This window comes from Pinus tabuliformis, chromosome 6 (assembly GCF_031772625.1).
Source record: "Pinus tabuliformis cultivar Carrire ecotype Pingquan chromosome 6, CPIR1, whole genome shotgun sequence".
In the NCBI taxonomy this organism is placed as follows: Eukaryota; Viridiplantae; Streptophyta; class Pinopsida; order Pinales; family Pinaceae; genus Pinus; species Pinus tabuliformis.
The window spans coordinates 681,245,616-681,269,836 of record NC_142292.1 but is presented as its reverse complement, the minus strand read 5'-3'; the positions used below and the strand labels follow the sequence as shown (position 1 = coordinate 681,269,836).

The 24,221-nt window shown below is 36.7% G+C and overlaps 1 protein-coding gene across 1 annotated transcript; it reads left to right on the top strand.

Moving 5' to 3' along the window:
- The first annotated feature begins 21,830 nt into the window (after positions 1 to 21,830).
- Positions 21,831 to 22,427, top strand: LOC149260485 (uncharacterized). Its single transcript, XM_089459492.1, has one exon. It carries the CDS (start codon positions 21,831 to 21,833, stop codon positions 22,425 to 22,427), a length of 597 nt encoding a protein of 198 aa, XP_089315618.1.
- The last annotated feature ends 1,794 nt before the right edge of the window (positions 22,428 to 24,221 follow it).

The following is a 24,221-nucleotide window of genomic DNA, read 5'->3' as shown; positions in this document are numbered from 1 at the left end:
TTAGCCCATTAATCCAATAATGTATTCTTGAGGCTACGATTCATTGTTTTTTTTGCAAATGCATGTACTGAATATCCCCTGAACTCTATGCCATCAATTGCACCTAGCATGTCTTCCTTTTTCCACCCTCTTATGGCACTGATCTTCCTCGTTGAGCTTGCACCTTGTATTGTGGTTGAGGGTGGCGTTTTGGTAGATGGATGGACAGTAGGATTTTCCACCACATGGGCATTATCAACGTCATTGCATGGAGCATTGACATCATCGACCGTTTCCTCTTCTAATGAAGTGCATCGAAATTGGGCACCCTTGGTCCCTAACCTCCTCCTATTCCTTATACGATCTGCAATTGAAACTCGTGGCATGGGTGCAACAACATGCACATTGTTAAAACTTATTTCTATGGGTGGAAGTTGTTTCAACAATAGAAACTCAGTGTTTTTTTTTTTCTAGATCTGTCTACTTCTATTATTATACAAAAAGAGAAAAAATTACAGCAAGGTTGTGGCCTTGAAAGTCTTGCCAAGAGGTTGGAAATTTGCACAAGTGTTCACATTGTTAGTTCTCAGAGGACCTCCATTTTTGATACGGCCTCTTATAAGACCTGACACATATACATGGCTGAACAGAGATAGTAAAGTGCCCGAAACAAGGCTAAACAGAGACAACAAAGACAATAAAGTACCCGAAACATTTCTAAACACAGACAGAGACTCAATACTGGCATGAGTCAAGAAGCAAAACAGAGTGGTGTTCCTGCTGCTGAAGCTGCCTTTAGCGGAGAGCCGAGAGAGATCAATCACCATCAGTGGTGTATGGTTCCTCTACAACTCTGCAGCCAAATTGTAAAGAGTCCTCCGTATCTGAGTGTTGAGCCCCCGAGCTTGTTGGTTCTCTCTGCACTGGCTCGCTTGGACCTGCAGTGACCGCTTGATTCACCATCGAGGAGCTTCCTGAGACTGGGTGCTGACTGTCCATTAGAGACACCCTTCGCTGGACAGCCGGCATTTCTAGAGGAGCATCTACCTGGCCTCTGGGATCTTCACATTTCTCAATTGTGACAGAAACAATAAAGGTTGAATGAGCAAGAGTGCAGGGGATTCGATAGCGAACCGTGGGGTGTGCCTCATGCTCACAATTATTCTGTCTACCGCGCCCTCGACCTCTGCCACGACCAAATCTTGTGCCAGGAGGACTGCTTCGCCCAGAATCCTGCACCTCCGTGAATGAGCGCGTCGGGGAGGTTGACCGCTGCGAGATGGCGCGGCCCCTGGAGCCTCCTCGCCTACTTATCATCCTGAGCCGTTCTTGCGGCATTGCCAGGCCCTGAGGTGGAGCGAATGAACCTGGAAAGTAATTGAACACTGCCACGCTGAGGGAGAGACTCTTCGTTACCCTGACCACAGTATCCCAAGAGACTGGAGCAGCAGAAATGAACTCGGAAGCATCAGGAGAGCGACGGATATGGTGCTCCATGGCACAGTTAACCGGGAGTCTGGTTGAGGAATTAATGTCGCGCGTTAAAAGCATTAAAAGCCCTGTACACCACCTCATATCAGGCTTGTTCGGACACTTGTCCATGTGACCGACCACGTGCCTGCCCTCCTTGCCATCAGAGACCAGCATCCGGGGAATAGAAACTCAGTGTTATTTGAATAAGAAATTAAAATATGAAAAGGGTAATCAATAATTGCAACATGCATAATAGAAACCTAGTCTTATTTATTTCCAGAAATTTAAATATGAATAGGTTAATCAATACTTGCAACCTGCATATATTTGAATAAGAAATTTATGTGTTTGCATCAACTTGAATCTCCATCCACAAATATCATACCTATGTGTTTGACAGAAACATCAAGCCTATGTGTTTGAAAGAAATATCAAGCCTAAGTTTAGCTTGAATATAATCATGTACCCTGAGCAAGACATCAAATCCATAATATCGCATCCCGACCAACCCAAAAAAAAGGGAAGGGTACTGAAAACTGTCTCCTTACAAATGCTAGGAATAGGTGTTGGTTAATTGAAATAAGTTTTAAATTCATTTGTTGTTAAGGTCACTGAAAAAGGTGACTAAAAGTTGCATTGTTTGACCATATCTTAAAACACTCCAGTTCTCTACATTTTCAGCTACAACTGCTTCCAATTCTGCAATTGTGCCACGAGTTATGCTACTAACATGCTGATTCTCTCTTTGGATAGATTGTAATGGAAATCTCCTTTGATTTGATTCAGAATGATTAGTTTTCTGATACATTGTAATGGAAATCTCCTTGATTTGATTCAGAATGATTAGTCTTCTGAGATGTAGAAGTTTTAGAGGGGATTACCCATAACAATTGCCACCATGCCTCCTTTAAAATGATAACTAAAGCCATGGCATCTTGCAATGGAAGAGGCTTTTGTTGCTCATACGGAACTGAATTTCTTAGCAACTGTGAAGATGTCTCCTCCATTTTAACTACCTTATGTTCATTTTCCATTTGTGTCTCAACTAATTGATAACTAACATACTACAGTGTCCTTTCAAAATAGACTAGAAACTTCCAAGCCATTTTGAAATAGATTTATTCATTTTTTCTTAGAGGCATGACATGACCAAACGTCCACATTATTGCATACAAGCTACCAAATTGCTGTGATTTAGGAAAGATCATGCGTATGTGTTTTGACTCATATGCTCTCATATTTTTGTCTCTGTTGTCTTTGTTGGACATGATTAATTTTGTCTCTGTTGCCTCAAATGTTATGGTTTTTTGTATGCAATTTCACACAAAGAAGTCGATTTTCTTTTACAATTTATAATTTATGGTATTCTCTAGTTTATGGCTATTATGATGCAACCTTAAAATTCCTGAAAAAAAAACAACAACAACAACAACAACAACAAAAAAATCTCTAAACATAGTTTAAAAAAAAACATAAAGAGAGTGAAACAAGCCTAAAAACAATACCTATAAGCCAAAAAACTCTAACAGAAGAGAAAAAATGAAAATATGAGCATGTAGAGGTGCTTCTTGGGCTGGAGAAGATGTTGTAACAATCATTAATATGAAACCATAGTTTTTTGTTGCACTGTAAAACAATAAACCTTGGCAATATGTCAATGTTATGATGCCAGAGATATCCTTATCTCAGATTGTGGCTTGCAGTGATCATGGGAAAGAAAAATGCATGGAGTAGAGAGAATGAGTGAATTTGGCACCTATGATGGGTCACAAAGACAAACTTGCGAGTTTGACTCTATTGATGAAAAACACCTTTCATAAACGATCTAATCCATACTCACAGAAGACATGTTTCACTACCTTATACATTAGACTTTCGCATTATAGCAAGACTGCATTATACATTAGACTTTCGCATTATGCAAGACTGGACTTCAACATTATTTTGACAAAATTATCAAGCCTATGTGTTTTGACTTAGATGCTTTAGTATTTTTGTCTCTGTTGTCTTTGTTTGGCCATGATTAATTTTTTTGTCTCTATTGACTCATATGCTACGATTTTTTGTTTGCAATTTCACACACAAAAGTTGAATTTCACACACAGAAGCTAATTTGCATGTTAGGCATGATTAATTTGTTCTTTGTTGATTCCGATGCTATGGATTGTTGTCTGCAATTTTACACACATAAGCTAATTTGCTCACACAATTTTTTCATGTGGTAAATTAATGGAAGATTTGGAATATTAAAGATAACCAAAAGATATAAAGAAGAAAAAATGAAGTTTATACTGTAAATTAATGGAAGATTTAAAAAAACAAAAAGAAAATACTTGAATTATTCAAACCTAATTACAATGTGCACAGTCTCTAATGGAGTGAATTCAGCTGCAGATGAGTAGAATGAAAGTTTATGAAGCAATTGTGAGGTGGTTTTATAGATTTTTGTTGTTGAATTTGATTGGAAGAGAAGATTGACATCGATTTCTTTTTTCCAAATTTAAAAGTGTGTTGTGGATTGATTTAGATGTGTCATCCAATCGCTGATAAACTCTTATGGTTGATCCTTGTGCTTTGTTTTGTGTTTTCTTGTGTTTAATTCTTAAATCCTGTGTGTTTGTGCCATTTATTGCTTTGAGCAAGTTCCATTGATGAACATTTATGCAGTTAGTGTAGATAGCAATGAACTTTGGTCATAGTTTTTCCAATTTATATTTATGGGGGTTGGTTTGATGTGATATGTGTTATGTTGGATAGTATGTGATGGAAGTTTTGCTTGTTAATTTTGTCTTGTTTTCTAAATCTGATCAGAAGGTACTTGGGACAAGATGTTTTGTCAAATTGTGAGACTAAAGGCTAGTGTTGGACAGTTGTAAGCCCAATCAATATATGGATCCATTTTGGACATATTTGAATACCTTATATAACTTAATATGATCTATTTATGTTTTAATTTTCAAAGTTTTTGTCATGTTTTGATGGCTATGTGGGACCAGTAATATAACAACCACTGGTGGTCCCTGCACAAAAATAAAAGCATCTCCCCTTTCTTAAAATATTAATTGCTCTTATGAGCTATTAAATGTAATTCAAGTATGCATTTGTCGCTATATTCTTTTACTAAAGAAAGACTACTTGGTATTAATAAGTTGTTCAATGCAAATTGTACTTTTATATGTATTTTTTCCGCTCTATCATAACTAATTGTACACATATAATTTTTGTATTTTTTATTTTATATATTACAAAAGTATTTTGATTGTAACTCAAAAAGTTTTAAGTTTTTCATTTCTAATTATTTCTTTACAGATAATTTTTATATTTTTTTACATATATTACAAAAATATTTTAATTGTAATTCAAAAAAATTTAGGTTTTTCATTTCTAATTATTTCCTTTATGATTTACAGGTTTAAAATCTGAAAAAGGAAAGAAAAGATTAGTTGGGAAATATAATCAATATCTCTAATATCTACATGTTGGTTAGTGTCATACATAAGTATGGGTGTGAAAACCAAACATATATTAAACATCATTAAATATGGGTGCAATGTATCATCTAAGCAACCTAACCAATCTCTTTCTCTTTCATTTTATTTTTTTTATTGAGGAGGTAAAAGAAATAAAGGGAAAAAGTTTCTCTTTATTCAACTCCAAAACATGAGCATCACTGGTAGTGCTTTTATCAGAGGGAATAACAAGACACAAAGAAGAGGAAGCAAGCAGTGATGTAGTACTAGGTATAAATGATGAAAGATTTCTAAAATACAAGTTTATTAAAAAATGTAGATGTAACTATTCAGCTTATTTGAAAAAAAAAATGCAATTTAGGTTACACTCAAGAAAAGTTAGTTATCAACTCTTAGTTCTCTCTATCTCTTTCATGCACAAATTTATATGGAAACTAATTACTACATAATTATATGAAAAATTAAAAAATTGCAGTAAATATTATAGAATAAGATTGGCAGATAAAATATGGAAAAGTTTCCGAACTTGGGATCCCTTTCCCAATCTGTATGGGCCCCACCCATCCGGTTTTTCTCATTGTCATAAACAACAAGGTGACCTTGCAAAGATATATCTGCAAATGAAAAACAATTTTGTTACTTTATCGTAATAACATCACCAACGTCGAGATTGAGCTCATGCCTCAACTGCTACGATTCTATGCTAGGAGAGGACCTATGTGTTGGACATCAAACTAACCAATGCATGTTGGCTATGTTCCTAAAAGTATGGGTTATTGCCCAATAAGAACAAAGTGGGCACAATAATAAAACATTAAATTTAATTTTTAGTATAATAATGAAGAAGTTTATCATGTAACAATAGATAAAGAGGAAGTGAGAGTAACATAACTTCAAATAAGCATATTTTTGTGCTTAGAGGTCAAATTTTGGCCCGTCAATAGTCAAAAGAAAGGGAATTCTGAGCAAAATACATCTTGATGGATAAGGAATTAGATTTAGTGGTAGGAAATCCCCAGAAATTGAGACAAAAGTTGTTGGAGATTTAGAAAGAATAAATTGAGCCCAATGAAAATTTATGGAAGGCATAATTTCTCGCTTAGGTGTCGAAATATTGCAAGTAAAAAGTCAACAAAAGTTATTGGAAAACAGAATAGGTTGGTGGCCTTGGAATTTTAATTTGAGCAAAACTTTCAAATAATATATTTAAGGAAGTATATAGGTCAAGAAGACAACCGAAACCACGAGAATGAAGAAGCGGGAGATGTGTCAGACATCAACAGTTCAAATGAGAAGGTTGGCGAAGTGGGTGTTAGTATGAAGGATGACAGGATGAAATAAAATGGTGGCAGAATGAGTAGGCTGAAAAATGGTGGACTAGAGGAGACTATGAGAAGTCTCCAGTTGAAGGTTCTCAGTTTTAAGGAAGACAATGTTAGACTGGTAAAAGAGTAGCAACAACAAAGTTAGACTTAGATTTTGTAGTATTAAGAAAGTTTAGCAGGAACAAGACCAATAATTTGAGTCTAGGAAAAATCAAAACGCTGAAAGCAACTTTGATAAATGAGGTGTTGGAAGTGCGTGAAAAGTTAAGAATGATGATCATCAATATTTATATTCGGAAAGGAGGTCACATAAGAGAGATTATACCATGTCGAACATTGACAACATTTTTAGTGCATCGCCTATGAGAAGATCTAGAAAGATAAGGTATCATAGGGACAACTTACAGGCGGAGTTGAAAATGTTTAAACCCCCCACCTTTAATGAAGAACACGAAAAGTGTAGAGAAGCGAAGGCCTAGTTACTAGAGATACAAAGATATTTGCAATTATTTAATTAGTCTTCAAATATGGAAGGTTGAATCGCTCTATACCATATGAAAGGCGAGGCTCGCCTTTGGCGGGAACAACTTAAGGAAGTGAAACAATTGGATCAAAAAGGGTTTACTTGGTGGAAATTTAAGGAATAATTTAAAAGGAAGTATTTATCTTAACATTATTATGAAAAGAAGATACAAGAAATTTTCGAATTGAAGTTGGGAAATATGACTACAGAGGAATACGGTCAAAAACTCATGGAGCTGCTAAGATATATCGGTGTTATTAAAGATGATAAAATAAAAATCTAGAGATATGTTCATGTGGTTCCATCATTCTATGCATATTGGCTTATATTTGATGAGTCGAAAATCTTGGATGCGATCATGACGAAGGCTAAGTAATTATATGAGCATATCAGAAATAAAACAACTATACAAAAATCATGGGACAATAAGAAGAAGATTTTCATGGAACAAAGAAAGGAGGGTTTTAAACCCACACCCTTAAGGAATAACCCCAAGTGAAATAGAAGTCAACTCCAGTTACTAGTGAGCCCAGGGGTTGTGACCTTTCAGGTAAGAAACCCTCGGTTCAACCTACAAGATGTTGGGGTTGTTGGGGATATCATAAATTTCAAGAATGCTCTTATAAAGATGGAATCAAGAAAATGATGGAAAGTATGTAGACAGTTCATACAATGGAACATGTGGGTAGAAGCATGTCCAAATCAATGTTACGCTGGATAACATGCATGCGGAACATGAGGCACACATGATTGAAATTGATGGTATGTTACATAATTGGCTTATTATTATTTTTATTGAATCATGAGCTAACCATAGTTATGTCCACTAAAATTTAGTGGAGAATTTAATCTGGAAAAGACCAAGCACCAAAAGGCATGGCTAGTTCAATTAGCTACAAGAGTGAAGAGAAGAGTTATAAAACTAGTGAAATAATGTCTGACTAGCATGCGATTGAATACTAAGGCTGATCTTAATGTAATTTCCTTAGGATCACATGATTTCCTGATACGTATGGGTTGGCTGGAGAAGAATCACACAATTCTAAATTTTTATAATAAACATTTTGCCTATATTGACGATGAAGGTTTGTAGAGGCAGGTCCAAGGAGTCCCTAGACTAATATCTATCAGAGAGATATCAACTCTACAGTTAAGAAAGAATTCTAAAAAAGGATGTTGGGTTTTTGTAGTTCATTTGGAGGAACCCATTAGGTATCAACAAGCTAATTTGGAAGATTATTATGTGCTCTAGTCCTATTCGTTAAGAAAAAGGATGGAACATTGTGATTATGTGTGGATTTTCGACAACCAAATAAGATAACTATCAAGAATAAATATCCATTGACGAAGATTAAATGATCTTTTTTATCAACTTCAAGGAGCTAAGGTTTTTTCCAAGATTGACTCGAGGTTAGGATATCGCCAATTGTGAATTAAGGAAGAGGATATCAGTAAGACAAATTTCCAAACTCGTTATGCACATTATGAATTTGTAGTAGTTCCTTTTGGATTAACCAATGCACCAAGTTGTTTAATGTATTTGATGAATCGAGTCATCCATGAATATTTGAATAAGTTTGTAATTGTTTTCCTATACAACATATTAGAGTACTCTAAATTTGAGGAGGAGCATGAGTAGCATTTGGGGTTGGTGCTACACGTGCTCTAAGAAAACCAGTTGTATGCTAAGATTAGTAAGTGCTCTTTCTATCAGAAGCATGTTCATTATTTGGGCCTTATTACTTTGGAGAATGGGATAACTGTAGATCCATAAAATATTAAGGCCATTAAGGAATGACAAATACTAAAAAATGTTATGGAATTTAGGTCTTTCACAGGCCTAGCTAGTTAGTACAAAAGATTCATTGAAGGACTTTTTAGGATTTTCCATCCCATCATTTCGTTGCAGAGAAAGGGCATTAAATTTGAATGGAACTTTGATTGTGAGAAATCCTTTCAACATTTAAAGGCTTTGTTAACAATTGCTCTGATATTGAAGATTGTGGATCCAAATGAAGATTTTATGGTATGCACTTATGCATGTTGAGAAGGTTTGGGAGGAGTGCTTACGAAAAATGGACATGTGGTATGTTACGAGTCCAAGGACCATGAGGAAAATTATGTTGCACATGACCGAGAGTCGGCAGCTATCATTCATCCTCTTAATATGTGGATAAATTATAATATGGGCCATAGATTTGAATTGTAGACATATCACTATGGTTTACGACATTTGTTTGAACAACTAAATCAAAATGCTCGACAGATTAGGTGGCTAAAATTGTTAGCGGAATATGACTTCGAAATTAAATACATTAAAGGAAAGGAAAATAAAGTGGCAAATTTTCTTAGCCAAAGAGTTCATTTGATGCATGCTTCAACAGTGAGTATATGTAAATTTTCCAACAACATTTGCAATTTCCTGAATAGCCTTCCTAGTCAAAATTAAAGCAGCAATGTTGACAATTTCATCCATATCATCCTCTTACACGGGACCTCAGGAATTAGATTGAAACTTCCGTACCATATGTGCCACTGGAGAGAATTTCTTCCATTAAATCATAGGGATTTTGGAATGAGCTCCACATCTTCTAAGTTCAGGAAATAAATCTTGAACCACTGATTTGATAATACGTTGATCTTTGGTTTATATTTAAGAAGGGGCTTCCAATATTTGTTGACCTAGTCGTGCATCTTTGGCTCTTCCATTTCGGCAAACTCCCATCACCTGACGAGGGAACACTACTGAATACTAACAAGACGATCCCAGAGTATGTCTCTTCCAAAAACTAAATAAGTTTTCTTTTGGTTTTATTTAATAGGTCATGCATGTTTTTTTCTTTGTGGCCTTCCACGTTCATTTTCAGAGGACAACCAGGTGTAATTTCCATGCACCAGGTGGTCATTGGAAGGTATAACCACCTTTTCATCTCCAATGGAAGAGATGAGGTCTCCCATGTATCGCTCTTCATGAAACGATAATTTATGTGTCAAATATGGACCTAGACAACTGGGTGTCCCCCATATCCCCAACGACCACGCAAACGCCAGGTCACAAAAAAAAAACCCAAGAGGAAAGACTGCAGGTATCAAGGAGGATTACTGTGTATTAATTAGCATAGGACAACATGGAATAAACAACGTCGGCGCCAAGGACAAAAACATAGACACTTCAAAAAATATAAAAAGAAGCATTAAAATCCCATAGTACATGCCAAGCCACCAACCAGTACAAAAAAACAATATCTCTACCCTATAATGTCTGATCCATGACAATCACCTTCAAATTAAAATAATTGAAATATTGGATGATCGCCCAATCACCCGGAAAAAGTAAAATGAATGAATGAATGATATTTTAATGTCCAGGAGGTTGAAAATAGTCTATGGTACTATTAGTCTCCCTATTTTTTGCCTTTTGCAATTCAATCTTTTTCTTTCTCAAATTGATAATATAAAAATTTAATAATATAACATAACATTTACTCCACCCCATGGAAGAACAATTGGGATAAGAAAACTCCCACTAAAAACGAATAACAATCACATCACCCATAACACCCAACCACCCCCACATTGATCAAAGGCCAATCCATAAATTGAACCAATCAAAGATGGGACATGAACGTACTATAGTAATTTACAATTTAAACTAATCTAAATTAATGGATTGAAACCTACACCAAATCATTCTCATGCAAGAGAGGAAAAAAAACTGGTAGTCGTCTGTGCACCAGAATCCAACTTCCAAATATCCCCAAGGAATATGAGAACATAATCCCACAGGATTCAAGTGTGGGAAAGGTCCCAAAGCACTGACGAAAACCACTCCACACAATAACAGAGATTGAGAAATTACTGTGTTCACTACGACACATGGATTGAAACAACGGTGATAATAAAGATAAATATTGAATGAGACACTCAAATAAGTAGATATTGGTATCTTAATCCTTCTCAATTTCAGATGAAAAGACTAATAAATATTAAGTGTGATTAATCACCTTTAAATACTTCTACTTCAAAGTGGTTGAATTTATTTAGCTACGTTACAACCAAATACATTAATAAATTTGTTTACCTGCAGTTCCCTCCCCTTTTCATGAAACTCTGCTAAAATGGAGTCAACTAATTTCCGTGTTGGAATCATAAATTATTTTCTTGATACATTACTTGATTAGAATAAAAAATGAAGAATTAAGTGATTAATCTAAACAAGAAAATAAATATTGAATTTTTATTTAGGGGAGGCATCTTTCCCATGTTGGAGTTTCTAAAAGCTGAAACGTTTTCCTGTACCATTTTCTTGAACCTTTTTGGTTTTTGCAGGAAAAGGTTTCAAGAAAGGCACAATCCCCAAATCGATCTTATACCACTGTATATTTGGCTACTAAAAAATGTTAGTGAAGAGTATCGCTCTTGAAGAAAATCAAAAGATTTAAGAAGACTTGTCTGTGTTTTTCAGCTTTGGGTTGCCTTGGGTAACTTTTCCAAGTTTTGCTGCTATAGGGGGGGGAGGCCAGTAGTTATGTGGCCTCCCTACGTGGTCCAATTTAGATACCTGGCATACACAATCAGTTTCATCAAACACGTCCATCATGTGCCTCCACGTGTTACCTTCCTGAAGTGGACCCGAACTTCAGTTTTGGCACCAATTAGGGTTTCCTTTACGACGATTAGGGAGGTAGTTGTGTGTGAGTTGTTGGTTAATGGTGAGGTGAGGGAGGGTTTATTGGTTGTTATGGCATCTTGTTTATTGTGTTGTGTTGTGTGGGTGTTGCATTGTGTTGTTCGGCTACTGTGGTGTGTTGTTCGACTACTGCATTGTGTTATTCGGCTATTGTTGTGTGTTGTTCGGCTGCAAAGGTGGGGTGTGCGCGCAGTAAAGGGTTTCGACCCTTGGGAAGCATGAAATTGTTGCAGGGTTGTATGTCGCCAAATGTGGTTGGGTTTGAGATGGACATTTGTTCACAGTCTCTCACTCGCTCGACCCTGTTTGACCCGACACTGGACACCATGGTCGACTCACTGCAACAAACCTTTGGATATTAGCGTTATCGTTCCCTTGTAGATTTCTTCATCCTATAAGCCATACCCGCATTTGTGTTTGTCAACACATCTATTTGCTCCGTATTCACTCCATTCGTCTTGTTTGTGTTAATCTCTGGCTTTTTGTGCCTTCTATGGAGTATATGTGGCTTCAATTCGTGGCTTTTGTGGATTAATTGGTGGCTTATGAGGCTTAGTCTCAAAAAAATATTGGGGTTTATGCACTAGTTTGGTTTTTTGGTGGCTTGTTTGCCTTCTGTGAATGTATGGAGTATTTGTGGCTTATGTGGCTTAATTGGCAGCTTTTGTGGATTAGGTTGAATTTTTTTTGGGGTATTTGCACTGGTTGGGTTTTTCGGTTGCTTGTTTGCCTTCTGTGAACGTTTGGAGTATCTGTGGCTTCAATTCGTGGCTTCTGTGGCTTAATTGGTGGCTTATATGGCTTAGGTCGAATTTTATTTTGGGGGTTTTGCACTGGTTGGGTTTTTCAGTGGCTTGTTTGCCTTTTGTGAATGTATGGAGTATCTATGGCATTAATTCATTTCTTATGTGGCTTATGTGGTTTAGGTTAAAAAAACGTGTGGGGTTTATGCACTGGTTGGGTCTTTCAGTGGATTTTTTTCCTTCTGTGAATGAATGGAGTTTATGTGGCTTCAATTATTAGCTTATGTGTCTTAATTGGTGGATTTTGTGGCTTAGGTTAAAAACAAATTTGGGATTTTGCACCAGTTGGGTTTTTCGGTGGCTTGTTTGCCTATTGTGAATGTATGGAGTATATGTGGCTTATGCAGCTTAGGTTGAAAAAAAATCAAGGTTTTAGTACCATAATAATTAGTATGTATAACAATTTCTACATATTCCATTGAGTTGCTCGATCCAGTATATGCATAATAATTTTTTTTTATAACAGTCTATGTTTATATAATAATTTGTTTGTATAACTGTGGCTTCCCCAAATTGAGTTGCTCAAGCCAATATCTGCATAATAAATTGTTTGTATAACAGTGTTTGTTTGTATAATTGTGGCTTCTCTAGATGCGGTTGTAACGCATTCTAGTTTATTTGTGTTCCTACCACTTTTCTCCAAACCCCGCCTTCTATGTGTTGCACATGCTTAACTAGGAGACATACAAGATTGTGATGTGAGAGGGTTCCTCGTGGTTGGAAAACAATCTACAAAAGTGAGATCTTGTTCTATAACTTTCTATAATGGAAAAATAGTCAGTTAATTGGACTTTCATGCTGTAGGTGGTTAAATAATTGAACTCATAATAATTTGTTTGTATCAACATCTCAGCATATTCCACTAAGTTGGAGACAATTTCTTTCTAATTATTGTTGTTGTGTACATAATCCTAAGCCTTGGCACTCTCAACATGGAATTTTTGTATGCATCATATGGACTGTCTCTTTCTTAGGGGTTTAATTGCTATGAAATCACTCTGCTATAATGGCTACCTTCATCTCTCTATAGAGTTGCAATAAAAACCTTAAGTATTTCTTATTGGAGACAATTTCTTTCTGATTACTGCTGCTGTGTACAGAATCCCGAGCCTTGGCACTGTCAACATGATTTTTTTGTATGCATCATATGCACTGTCTCTTTCTTAGGGGTTTAATTGCTATGAATTCACATTTCTATCATGGCTACGTTCATCTCTCTTTAGAGTTGCATAGAAAACCTAGACTATTTCTTAATGGAGACAATTTCTTTCTGATCACTGCTGATGTGTACAAAATCGTAAGCCTTGGCACTCTCAACATGGATTTTTTGTATGCATCATATGGACTCTCTTTATTATGGATTTAATTGCTACGAATTCACATTGCTATCATGGCTACCTTCATTGCTCTTTAGAGTTGCAACGAAAACCTTGAGTATTTCTTATTGGAGACAATTTCTTTCTAATTAGTGTTGTCGTGTACAGAATCTTGAGCCTTGGCACTCTCAGCATGGACTTTTTGTATGAATTGTATGGACCATCTCTTTCTTATGGGTTTAATTTCTATGAATTCACAATGTTATCATGGCTACCTTCATCTCTCTTTAGAGTTGCAACGGAAACCTTGAGTATTTCTTCTTCAATCGGAACGCTAGGATATTATGTGGATAATTGAGTTGCAACATTGTATTCTACAACTACAACTCTCATAATTGTAGATTCTAGAGTTGTAATTGTGTTGTCTCATGGTGGAGTTGTAGCAACTATGGCTTCCCTAGATAGGGTTGTAACACGTTCTAATTTATTTATGTTTTTACCACTTTGCTCCAAACCCTGCCCTCTATGTGTCGCACCGTATTAACTAGGAGACATAAAAGATGGTGATATGAGAGGGTTCCTCATGGTTGGGAAATAATCTGCAAAAGTGAGGTCTTGTTCTATAGCTTTCTACATTGGAAAAATAGTCAATTAATTGGAATTTCATGTTGTAGGTGGTTAAATAACTGAATATTATATAATTCTGCAACCTTGTGGTGGCCTTCACAAGTAATGTATCTGTGGAAAATGGTGGCCTTGCTGATGAAGATTTCATAAGAGGAAGCATAGACTCTATCATTCCTTTAGTACCATAATAATTTGGTTGTCATCAAATTCTCTGCATATTCCACTGAGTTGCTCGAGCCAGTACTAAAATTGACACATGCATTATATACCTGCATCTAAGTGTCATTCATTCGCTGAACATGATAATAACAAAAATAACCCTAAACTTTTGTTCCAGTTGAATTTGATTGAATTCTCAAATGGATTAACTTGCAACGATTAAATTCTTGAAGAATTTTTCGAGGCATTGCTAAATGAAATCTAGTTGGAGTGCTTATGTTATGTAACAACTAAATTATGGGTAAACTTAATAATTATGTTATGTAACTATTAGAGTGCTTATGTTATGTAATAGTTAATCATTTAGTTAGTTTTTGTTACATGTCAATTAGTTAGTTTTTGTAACATTATAAATTATGCAGGCTTTTTGGTAATCAATTAGTTTTTGTAACATTGGAATTTAGTTATTCAGTTAGTTAGTTCTTGTAACATGCCAATGAGTTATTTTTGTAACATTATAAATTATAAACCATACTCGAAACATATTGTATATTTAACTAGTATATTAAATCGTGTGTTTGTCTTTTGAACTGTATCCAAATACACATTGGAACTTGCATTGCAATAGACCAAAAAGTGATGGTAACTTCGCCCACATTACATTTTTGTTACAAACAAATAAGTCATGTCACCCCTATGATTGATGGCCTCCATTTTCTGAATTACCCAAACTTGTTGAAGTGTTTGCTTGAGCCAAGTTTCTACCATATGCTTGAGTCCAATTTACTCCTTGTAACCATTGAGGGATTGAATCGCTGAATTGTCCACTTGTGCTACTAATTCCAACACTAATTGGAGGTGGCCTATAATACATAGGATTTACCCCTGCACTGGTAGGTGTATAGCGGGTGGGTATAACCACTGGTTAATAGTGGGGGACTTGGATTTTAATGAGGTCCCGGTACGATGGTGTATGATAAGCAATGTGGTCCATCACCCTGTTTTCCTCCAACTGACTTCCAACAATTGTTGAGCCTTTCTTGCCTCCCTCTCCTGTCTTTCCAACTGTTTTTGATGTTCCTTCTCTTCCCTTGTTTTTTTGTCTTTTGAGCCTTTCCTTTGCCTGAGTTGATGTTGTTGTAATACTTGAATCTCTCTTTTTCGTGGCCAACTCTTTCTTTCTCTATTTACATTCCCGAATTTCAAGTTTTCTACGCTCAAACTTGAACGTTAGGTTCATATATTCTTCAGAGGTGAGTAATTGTGAACTCCTCTCTAACCGAAGATAATCTGTCGCTGAATGTGTTGGTGAGACCTTCACTCTCTCTACTGGTAGCTTTAGGAACCTACCAGGTATTATTTGGTTCGTTGTCACATGCTCTTGATGTCTTGATACTTGCCTTTCAACCTCAGGGAAACCTAATTAAACCCCATTGTTGACCTCATTTGGTACTTCATTCTGAATAGACTCTTCGTCCAGTGATTCATTGTCCACAAAATAATGAACAAGTTCAATGCTCAACTCTACTGGTTGAGAAGGCATTGGCATGCTTTCATCATTGGTGGATGACACATTATGTTTTTTGTTATTCATCATGGCCTCTGCCAACCATGATGGTGGGGTTACTTGGGTTGGCATGCTCAATTGATCATTGTTGATTTTTGATACATTCTCATTTGAAACCACATTTGCATTATCATTTTCACGATCAACTGCCTCATTTGGAATATCACATCTAGAATTAGTAGGTGCTTCAATGGGTGTGGTAGCCTCCATGTTAAAAATTGGTTCATTACTGAATTGTGTCTCACATACATGTTCATCATCGTAGAAGTTCCCTTGAGAAAGGGATATCATACCTTCAACAACAATAACATATTCTTTCCAATCCACATCTTCTTGGGCATCAACCTGGGCATGTAAGTCCTCTACTTTCTGACCTTCCACAACAAATGTCTGGCTACAACTAGTATCATTAATAAGAGCATCAACATTCAGTGGCCAAATTTCTGTCCTCCTAAATCCAGCCTTCATATTTAAATGCTTTACTTGCAAGCTCAACTAACTAATGTTTGTTTACCTCTACCCCTTCATTCTTTGCCATCCATGAAGCTCGCTCTGCCCTAAAATAGTTCTTTAAAGGCCCAAACACGCCAACATCAAGGATTTACAATATGTGAGTGGCATGAGATGGCAACATTAATAGTTCAATTCCCAAATGGTTGGCCTCCTTGATTGTCTGCACATCCATGTGGCTTCCATGGCCATATAAAATTAGTAGGTGTCTATTTTGAGGCGAGCCACCACCTGGCACATATGCAACAAAGTGAAAGATCCAGTTCAAGAAGATTTCCTTTGGCATCCATGCATAAGGATTCGTAGCCATGCATGCACCTAGTTCACAAATATGTATATAGTTTTAAGTTGCATTTTTCCTTTGAATAAATAAAAACCTGGAATTGAAGAACTAGTTGCCTTAACACAACAAAGTATAGTTGTCCACTCCCTGGTCCTAGGCAAAATTTTTGGCACATTTCTGATCCCTCTCTTGGCAATTACTCGCATGCCACAATTCCTTTCAGCCTATAAGCCTATTTCGTCATAGTTCTAGAAGTGGTTTGGGGCATAATAGTGCTTCTCATATGTTCAGGAAAGGGTGTCATAAAACTTAGACACAATTATAGGGCATAAATTTCAATCTCTTTCTCTGTCAAGGCCCTCCCCTGTTCTTAAGACAAGGTTTGGATGCCTTTATTTAAATGCACTCCACTAAAACTTGCCAAGAAACCCATCTTTGAAGGGATTTGGCCTCCCCTGACAGATTTGAGCTACTGTGGATTTGAGTTGTATCAATTCTAACACATGTCCCATTTGGGCCATCTCCTTACACCACACAACCACCTTGGCCTCCCCCTCTTCATTCATAACAATAACAGGCCCTCTATGCTTTCTATGAGTTAGACCATTAATCCAATAATGTATTCTTGAGGCTACGATTCCATGTTTTTTTTGCAAATGCACGTACTGAATATCCCCTGAAATCTATGCCATCAATTGCACCTAGCATGTCTTCCTTTTTCCACCCTCTTATGGCACTGATCTTCTTCGTTGGGCTTGCACCTTGTATTGTGGTTGAGGGTGGCGTTTTGGTAGATGGATGGACAGTAGTATTTTCCACCACATGGCATTATCAACGTCATTGCATGGAGCATTGACATCATTGACTGTTTCCTCTTCCAATGAAGTGCATCGCAATTGGGCACCCTTGGTCCCTCACCTCCTCCTATTCCTTATACGATCTGCAATTGAAACTCGTGGCATGGATGCAACAACATGCACATTGTTAAAATTTATTTCTATGGGTGGAAGTTGTTTCAACAATAGAAACTCAGTGTTATTTGAATAAGAAATTAAAATATGAAAAGGGTAATCAATAATTGAAACATGCATAATAGAAACCTAGTCTTATTTATTTCCGGAAATTTAAATATGAATAGGTTAATCAATACTTGCAACCTGCATATATTTGAATAAGAAATTTATGTGTTTGCATCAACCTGAATCTCCATCCACAAATATCATACCTATGTGTTTGATAGAAATATCAGGCCTATGTGTTTGAAAGAAATATCAAGCCTAAATTTAGCTTGAATATAATCATGTACCCTGATCAAGACATCAAATCCATAATATCCCATCCCAACCAACCTAAAAAAAGGGAAGGGTACTGAAAACTGTCTCCTTACAAATGTTAGGAATATGTGTTGGTTAATTGAAATAAGTTTTAAATTCATTTGTTGTTAAGGTCACTGAAAAAGGTGACTAAAAGTTGCATTGTTTGACCATATCTTAAAACACTCCAGTTCTCTACATTGTCAGCTACAACTACTTCCAATTCTGCAATTGTGCCATGAGTTACGCTACTAACATGCTGACTCTCACTTTGGATAGATTGTAATGGAAATCTCCTTTGATTTGATTCACAATGATTAGTTTTCTGATACATTGTAATGGAAATCTCCTTGATTTGATTCAGAATGATTAGTCTTCTGAGATGTAGAAGTTTTAGAGAGGATTACCCATAACAATAGCCACCATGCCTCCTTTAAAATGATAACTAAAGCCATGACATCTTGCAATGGAAGAGGCTTTTGTTGCTCATACGGAACTGAATTTCTTAGCAACTGTGAAGATGTCTCCTCCATTGTAACTACCTTATGTTCATTTTCCCTTTGTGTCTCAACTAATTGATAACTAACATACTACAGTGTCCTTTTAAAATAGACCAGAAACTTCCAAGCCATTTTGAAATAGATTTATTCATTTTTTCTTAGAGGCATGACATGACCAAACATCCACATTATTGCATACAAGCTACCAAATTGTTGTGATTTAAGAAAGATCATGCGTATGTGTTTTGACTCATATGCTCTCATATTTTTGTCTCTATTGTCTTTGTTGGACATGATTAATTTTGTCTCTGTTGCCTCATATGTTATGGATTTTTGTATGCAATTTCACACAAAGAAGTCGATTTTATTTTACAATTTATAATTTATGGTATTCTCTAGTTTATGGCTATTATGACACAACCTTAAAATTCCCGAAAAAAAACAACAACAACAACAACAACAACAAAAAATCTCTGAACATAGTTTAAAAGAAAAACAAGCCTAAAAACAATACCTATAAACCAAAAAACTCTAACAAAAGAGAAAAAATGAAAATATGAGCATGTAGAGGTGATTCTTGCGCTGGAGAAGATGTTGTAACAATCATTAATATGAAACCATAGTTTTTTGTTGCACTGTGAAACAATAAACCTTGACAATATGTCAATGTTATGATGCCAGAGATATCCTTATCTCAGATTGTGGCTTGTAGTGATCGTGGGAAAGAAAAATGCATGGAGTAGAGAGAATGAGTGAATTTGGCACCTATGATGGGTCACAAAGACAAACTTGCGAGTTTGACTCTATTGATGAAAAACACCTTTCATAAACGATCTAATCCATACTCACAGAAGACATGTTTCACTGCCTTATACATTAGACTTTTGCATTATAGCAAGACTGCATTATACATTAGACTTTCGCATTATGCAAGACTGGACTTCAACATTATTTTGACAAAATTATCAAGCCTATGTGTTTTGACTTAGATGCTTTAGTATTTTTGTCTCTGTTGTCTTTGTTTGGCCATGATTAATTTTTTGTCTCTATTGACTCATATGCTACAATTTTTTGTTTGCAATTTCACACACAAAAGTTGAATTTCACACACAGAAGCTAATTTGCATGTTAGGCATGATTAGTTTGTTCTTTGTTGATTCCGATGCTATGGATTTTTGTCTGCAATTTTACACAAATAAGCTAATTTGCACACACAATTTTTTCATGTGGTAAATTAATGGAAGATTTGGAAGATTAAAGATAACCAAAAGAAATAAAGGAGAAAAAATGAAGTTTATACTGTAAATTAATGGAAGATTTAAAAAAACAAAAAGAAAATACTTGAATTATTCAAACCTGATTACAATGTGCACAGTCTCTAATGGAGTGAATTCAACTGCAGATGAGTAGAATGAAAGTTTATGAAGCAATTGTGAGGTGGTTTTATAGATTTTTGTTGTTGAATTTGATTGGAAGAGAAGATTGACATCGATTTCTTTTTTCCAAATTTAAAAGTGTGTTGTGGATTGATTTAGATGTGTCATCCAATCGCTGATAAACTCTTATGGTTGATCCTTGTGCTTTGTTTTGTGTTTTCTTGTGTTTAATTCTTAAATCCTGTGTGTTTGTGCCATTTATTGCTTTGAGCAAGTTCCATTGATGAACATTTATGCAGTTAGTGTAGATAGCAATGAACTTTGGTCATAGTTTTTCCAATTTATATTTATGGGGGTTGGTTTGATGTGATATGTGTCATGTTGGATAGTATGTGATGGAAGTTTTGCTTGTTAATTTTGTCTTGTTTTCTAAATCTGATCAGAAGGTACTTGGGACGAGATGTTTTGTCAAATTGTGATACTAAAGGCTAGTGTTGCACAGTTGTAAGCCCAATCAATATATGGATCCATTTTGGACATATTTGAATGCCTTATATAACTTAATATGATCTATTTATGTTTTAATTTTCAAAGTTTTTTGTCATGTTTTGATGGCTATGTGGGACCAGTAATATAACAACCACTGGTGGTCCCTGCGCAACAATAAAAGCATCTCCCCTTTCTTAAAACATTAATTGCTCTTATGAGCTATTAAATGTAATTCAAGTATGCGTTTGTCGCTATATTCTTTTACTAAAGAAACACTACTTGGTATCAATAAGTTGTTCAACGAAAATTGTACTTTTATATGTATTTTTTGTGCTCTATCATAACTAAATGTACACATATAATTTTTGTATTTTATATGTTACAAAAGTATTTTGATTGTAACTCAAAAAGTTTTAAGTTTTTCATTTCTAATTATTTCTTTACAGATAATTTTTATATTTTTTACATATATTACAAAAATATTTTAATTGTAATTCAAAAAATTTTAGGTCTTTCATTTATAATTATTTCCTTTATGATTTACAAGTTTAAAATCTGAAAAAGGAAAGAAAAGATTAGTTGGGAAATATAATCAATATCTCTAATATCTACATGCTGGTTAGTGTCATACATAAGTATGGGTGTGAAAACCAAACATATATTAATCATCATTAAATATGGGTGCAATATATCATCTAAGCAACCTAACCAATCTCTTTCTCTTTCATTTTATTTTGTTTATTGAGGAGGTAAAAGAAATAAAGGGAAAAAGTTTCTCTTTATTCAACTCCAAAACATGAGCATCACTGGTAGTGCTTTTATCAGAGGGAATAACAAGACACAAAGAAGAGGAAGTAAGCAGTGATGTAGTACTAGGTATAAATGATGAAAGATTTCTAAAATACAAGTTTATTTCATCACTAGGTATAAATGATGAAAGATTTCTAAAATACAAGTTTATTAAAAAATGTAGATGTAACTATTCAGCTTATTTGAAAAATAAAAAAATGAAATTTAGGTTACACTCAAGAAAAGTTAGTTATCAACTCTTAGTTCTCTATATCTCTTTCATGCACAAATCTATATGGAAACTAATTACTACATAATTATATGAAAAATTAAAAAATTGCAGTAAATATTATAGAATATGATTGGCAAAGCAAGAGAAAAACTGCGCGCGCTGTGCTCCTCTGCGAGCTTTCGTTTAGGTCAGCGATCGCTGCCAGGACTGTCCCTCTCCCACCCCTCCATCTTCAACAGCAGAGGCCTTTCATAGTCTGCTATCGTAGAAAGGAAAAAAATGTTCCCATCCCGATGTCCCAAAGTTCATCAAAAAGCTTGATGAAATCCCAGAAATTGCTTTGTCGGAAGATCAACCGATCAAAATCGCTCTTGCCTTGGCTGACAGAGGTCTAGTGGGGCAATTTATGGGTCGTTGGCCAACAAAAAAATCGACTGATGAATGGGTTCAACGAAACTGGAGGCCCCTGCTGCCCAACAACGTGATTTGCTATGCTGTCGGTAGAGGTTTTTTCATTTTTGAATTCACTACCAAGGAAGACCGAGATCTGGGGTTCAGAAACGGTCCATATTTCATGGGAAATCAAGGTCTCTTTCTGAATAAATGGACCCCCGACTTCGACCCTTCAGTTGATGTCCCAAAGGAGGTTCCTCTTTGGGTCCGACATCCCAACCTACCATTACACTGCTGGAGCTTCCAATCCCTGCAAAAGATAGGAAACGGACTGGGCAAATTCATCGACAAAGCTGATAACAAGGGCCAATACACCTGCGCCAGAATCTGCGTGGAAGTTGACTTGGAAGCTGGTCTGCCGGAAGCCATCAAACTTACAGTTGGAGATTGGCACCACTTCCAGAAGCTGGACTACGAGCAACTGCCCTTTAAGTGCAGAATCTGCCATGAGCACGGTCACTTTCAACGAAACTGCCCCAAAGCTGCATCAGGGGACAAAGTGGAAGAAGAAGGATGGAAAGAAATAAAAAAGGGCAAGGTAGTCTCATAGCCCAATGAGCAGAAGAAATCAGGACCAATGGGGAATCCCCAGACCAATTCCAAGGCCATACCAGTTTCAAATGATGGCCCCTCCTCAGGTGAAAAGGTTGATGCCTCAGAGAACCATAAAGAAACTGTAGATCAGTCGAAGAAAGTGAAAGAAACCGAAGAAGAAACAACTGTCCCCCTAACAAAGGCTGAACAAGGGGGAAACGCAGGCAACGACGAGCACATTAGTCTTGCCTCAGACTCAGGGGAAGAATCAGAAGAAAGAGACTTCGAATCAGACAGCTCACAAATTACTCCTATCAAATCGACCAAGGGCCGAAAATCCAAGAAGAAACAGAGAGAGGAGAAAAATTATCTGGATGTTCTCCAAGGCTCCCAGAAAACTCTCAAAGGAATGATGAACACCAGATCCGGGCGCAAGCACAACAGGGCTCCAAAAGGAGCCACTCCTTCCCAATCCAGTAAATAATGAAGTACGTCTCCTGGAATTGCAGAGGATTAGGTAGCAGGCTGAAAGAAGATGCCCTGAAAGACATTGTGAGGTTGCATTCGCCTGAAATCCTTCTCATCCAGGAGACAAAGCTGGAGGACACTCTTCTCCTCCAATCCAGCAAAATATTCTGGTGCAAAAGCCCCGGTAGAGCTGTCAATGCTAGAGGCGCCTCTGGTGGGATTGCCTCCTTCTGGGATAGCTCCAAATATGACTTGACTCACGAAGAAAGTTGCCATCACTGGATTTTCACTCAGCTCCTCCACAAAGACTCTGGTCAACAAGTATGTTCAACCTTTATGCTCCGGTCTCTCCAGCGGAGAAAAAAATTTGCTGCGACTCGCTCCAGTCTTTTCTTTTATTGCACAATCCAGAAAACATCATTATTGCAGGCGATCTGAACGTTACTCTAGCCGCTGAAGAGAAAAAAGGGGGTTCTCCTGTAAGGGACCCAACTAGAGAATGGGTAGAAGATATAATGATTGGCTGGGATCTGGAGGATATCAAGCCTTCAGCTGGGAAATACACTTGGTCTAACAAAAGGTTAGGTCCCAACCACATAGCTGCTCGTTTGGACAGATTCCTCGTCCAAACCTCCTTCCTTACTAGTGGTCTAATGGCCTCTTCCAAAATTCTACCTAACTGCACTTCCGATCATAAACCCATTAGTCTCGAGCTCTCCATGGATGGTTTTCTTGGCCCCATTCCCTTTAGATTTAGCCCTTTGTGGATTCAGCAAGAGGGTTTCCATGAGATGGTTTCTGAAGTCTGGAACCGGCATGTCCTGGGATCCCCTTTCTTTGTGTGGGAAGAAAAGTTGCGGGCTCTTAAGAGAAGGCTCAAGGAGTGGGCTAAAACTCTGAAAACTCCAGCTGCCAAGAGAAAAGAGTCATTAGAAAACCTTGCTGCCCTCCAATCATCAATGGAGGATTCTGCTGTTACCCAAAGTCTGCTCCAAAAAGAAGTTGAGTTGCAAAAAGCCCTCCATAAAGCTAGTAGGGACGAAGAGGAGTATTGGAGACAAAAATCCAGAAACTTATGGTTACAGGCCGGCGACAAAAATACCAGTTTTTTCCATAAGCATGCCGAAGCTCGCAAGCAATTCAAAAATGTATTAGAAATCTGCTCCCAAGATGCAGTGGTTAAAGATTTTGAAGGCATCAAGAGAGCAGCCTTCACTTTTTTCAAAGAGCTTTATTCAGCGCCTGCTGACCCTCCTATAGACCCCCATGCCTATCCGATTAATCTAATCCCCCTCTGTGTTCAAGACTCTGTCAACACTATGCTGACTGCACCGATCAGCAT

Excerpts from the sequence above, each read along its gene's own strand:
- LOC149260485 (XM_089459492.1), top strand. The coding sequence starts at position 21,831 with ATGGGTCGTTGGCCAACAAAAAAATCGACTGATGAATGGGTTCAACGA.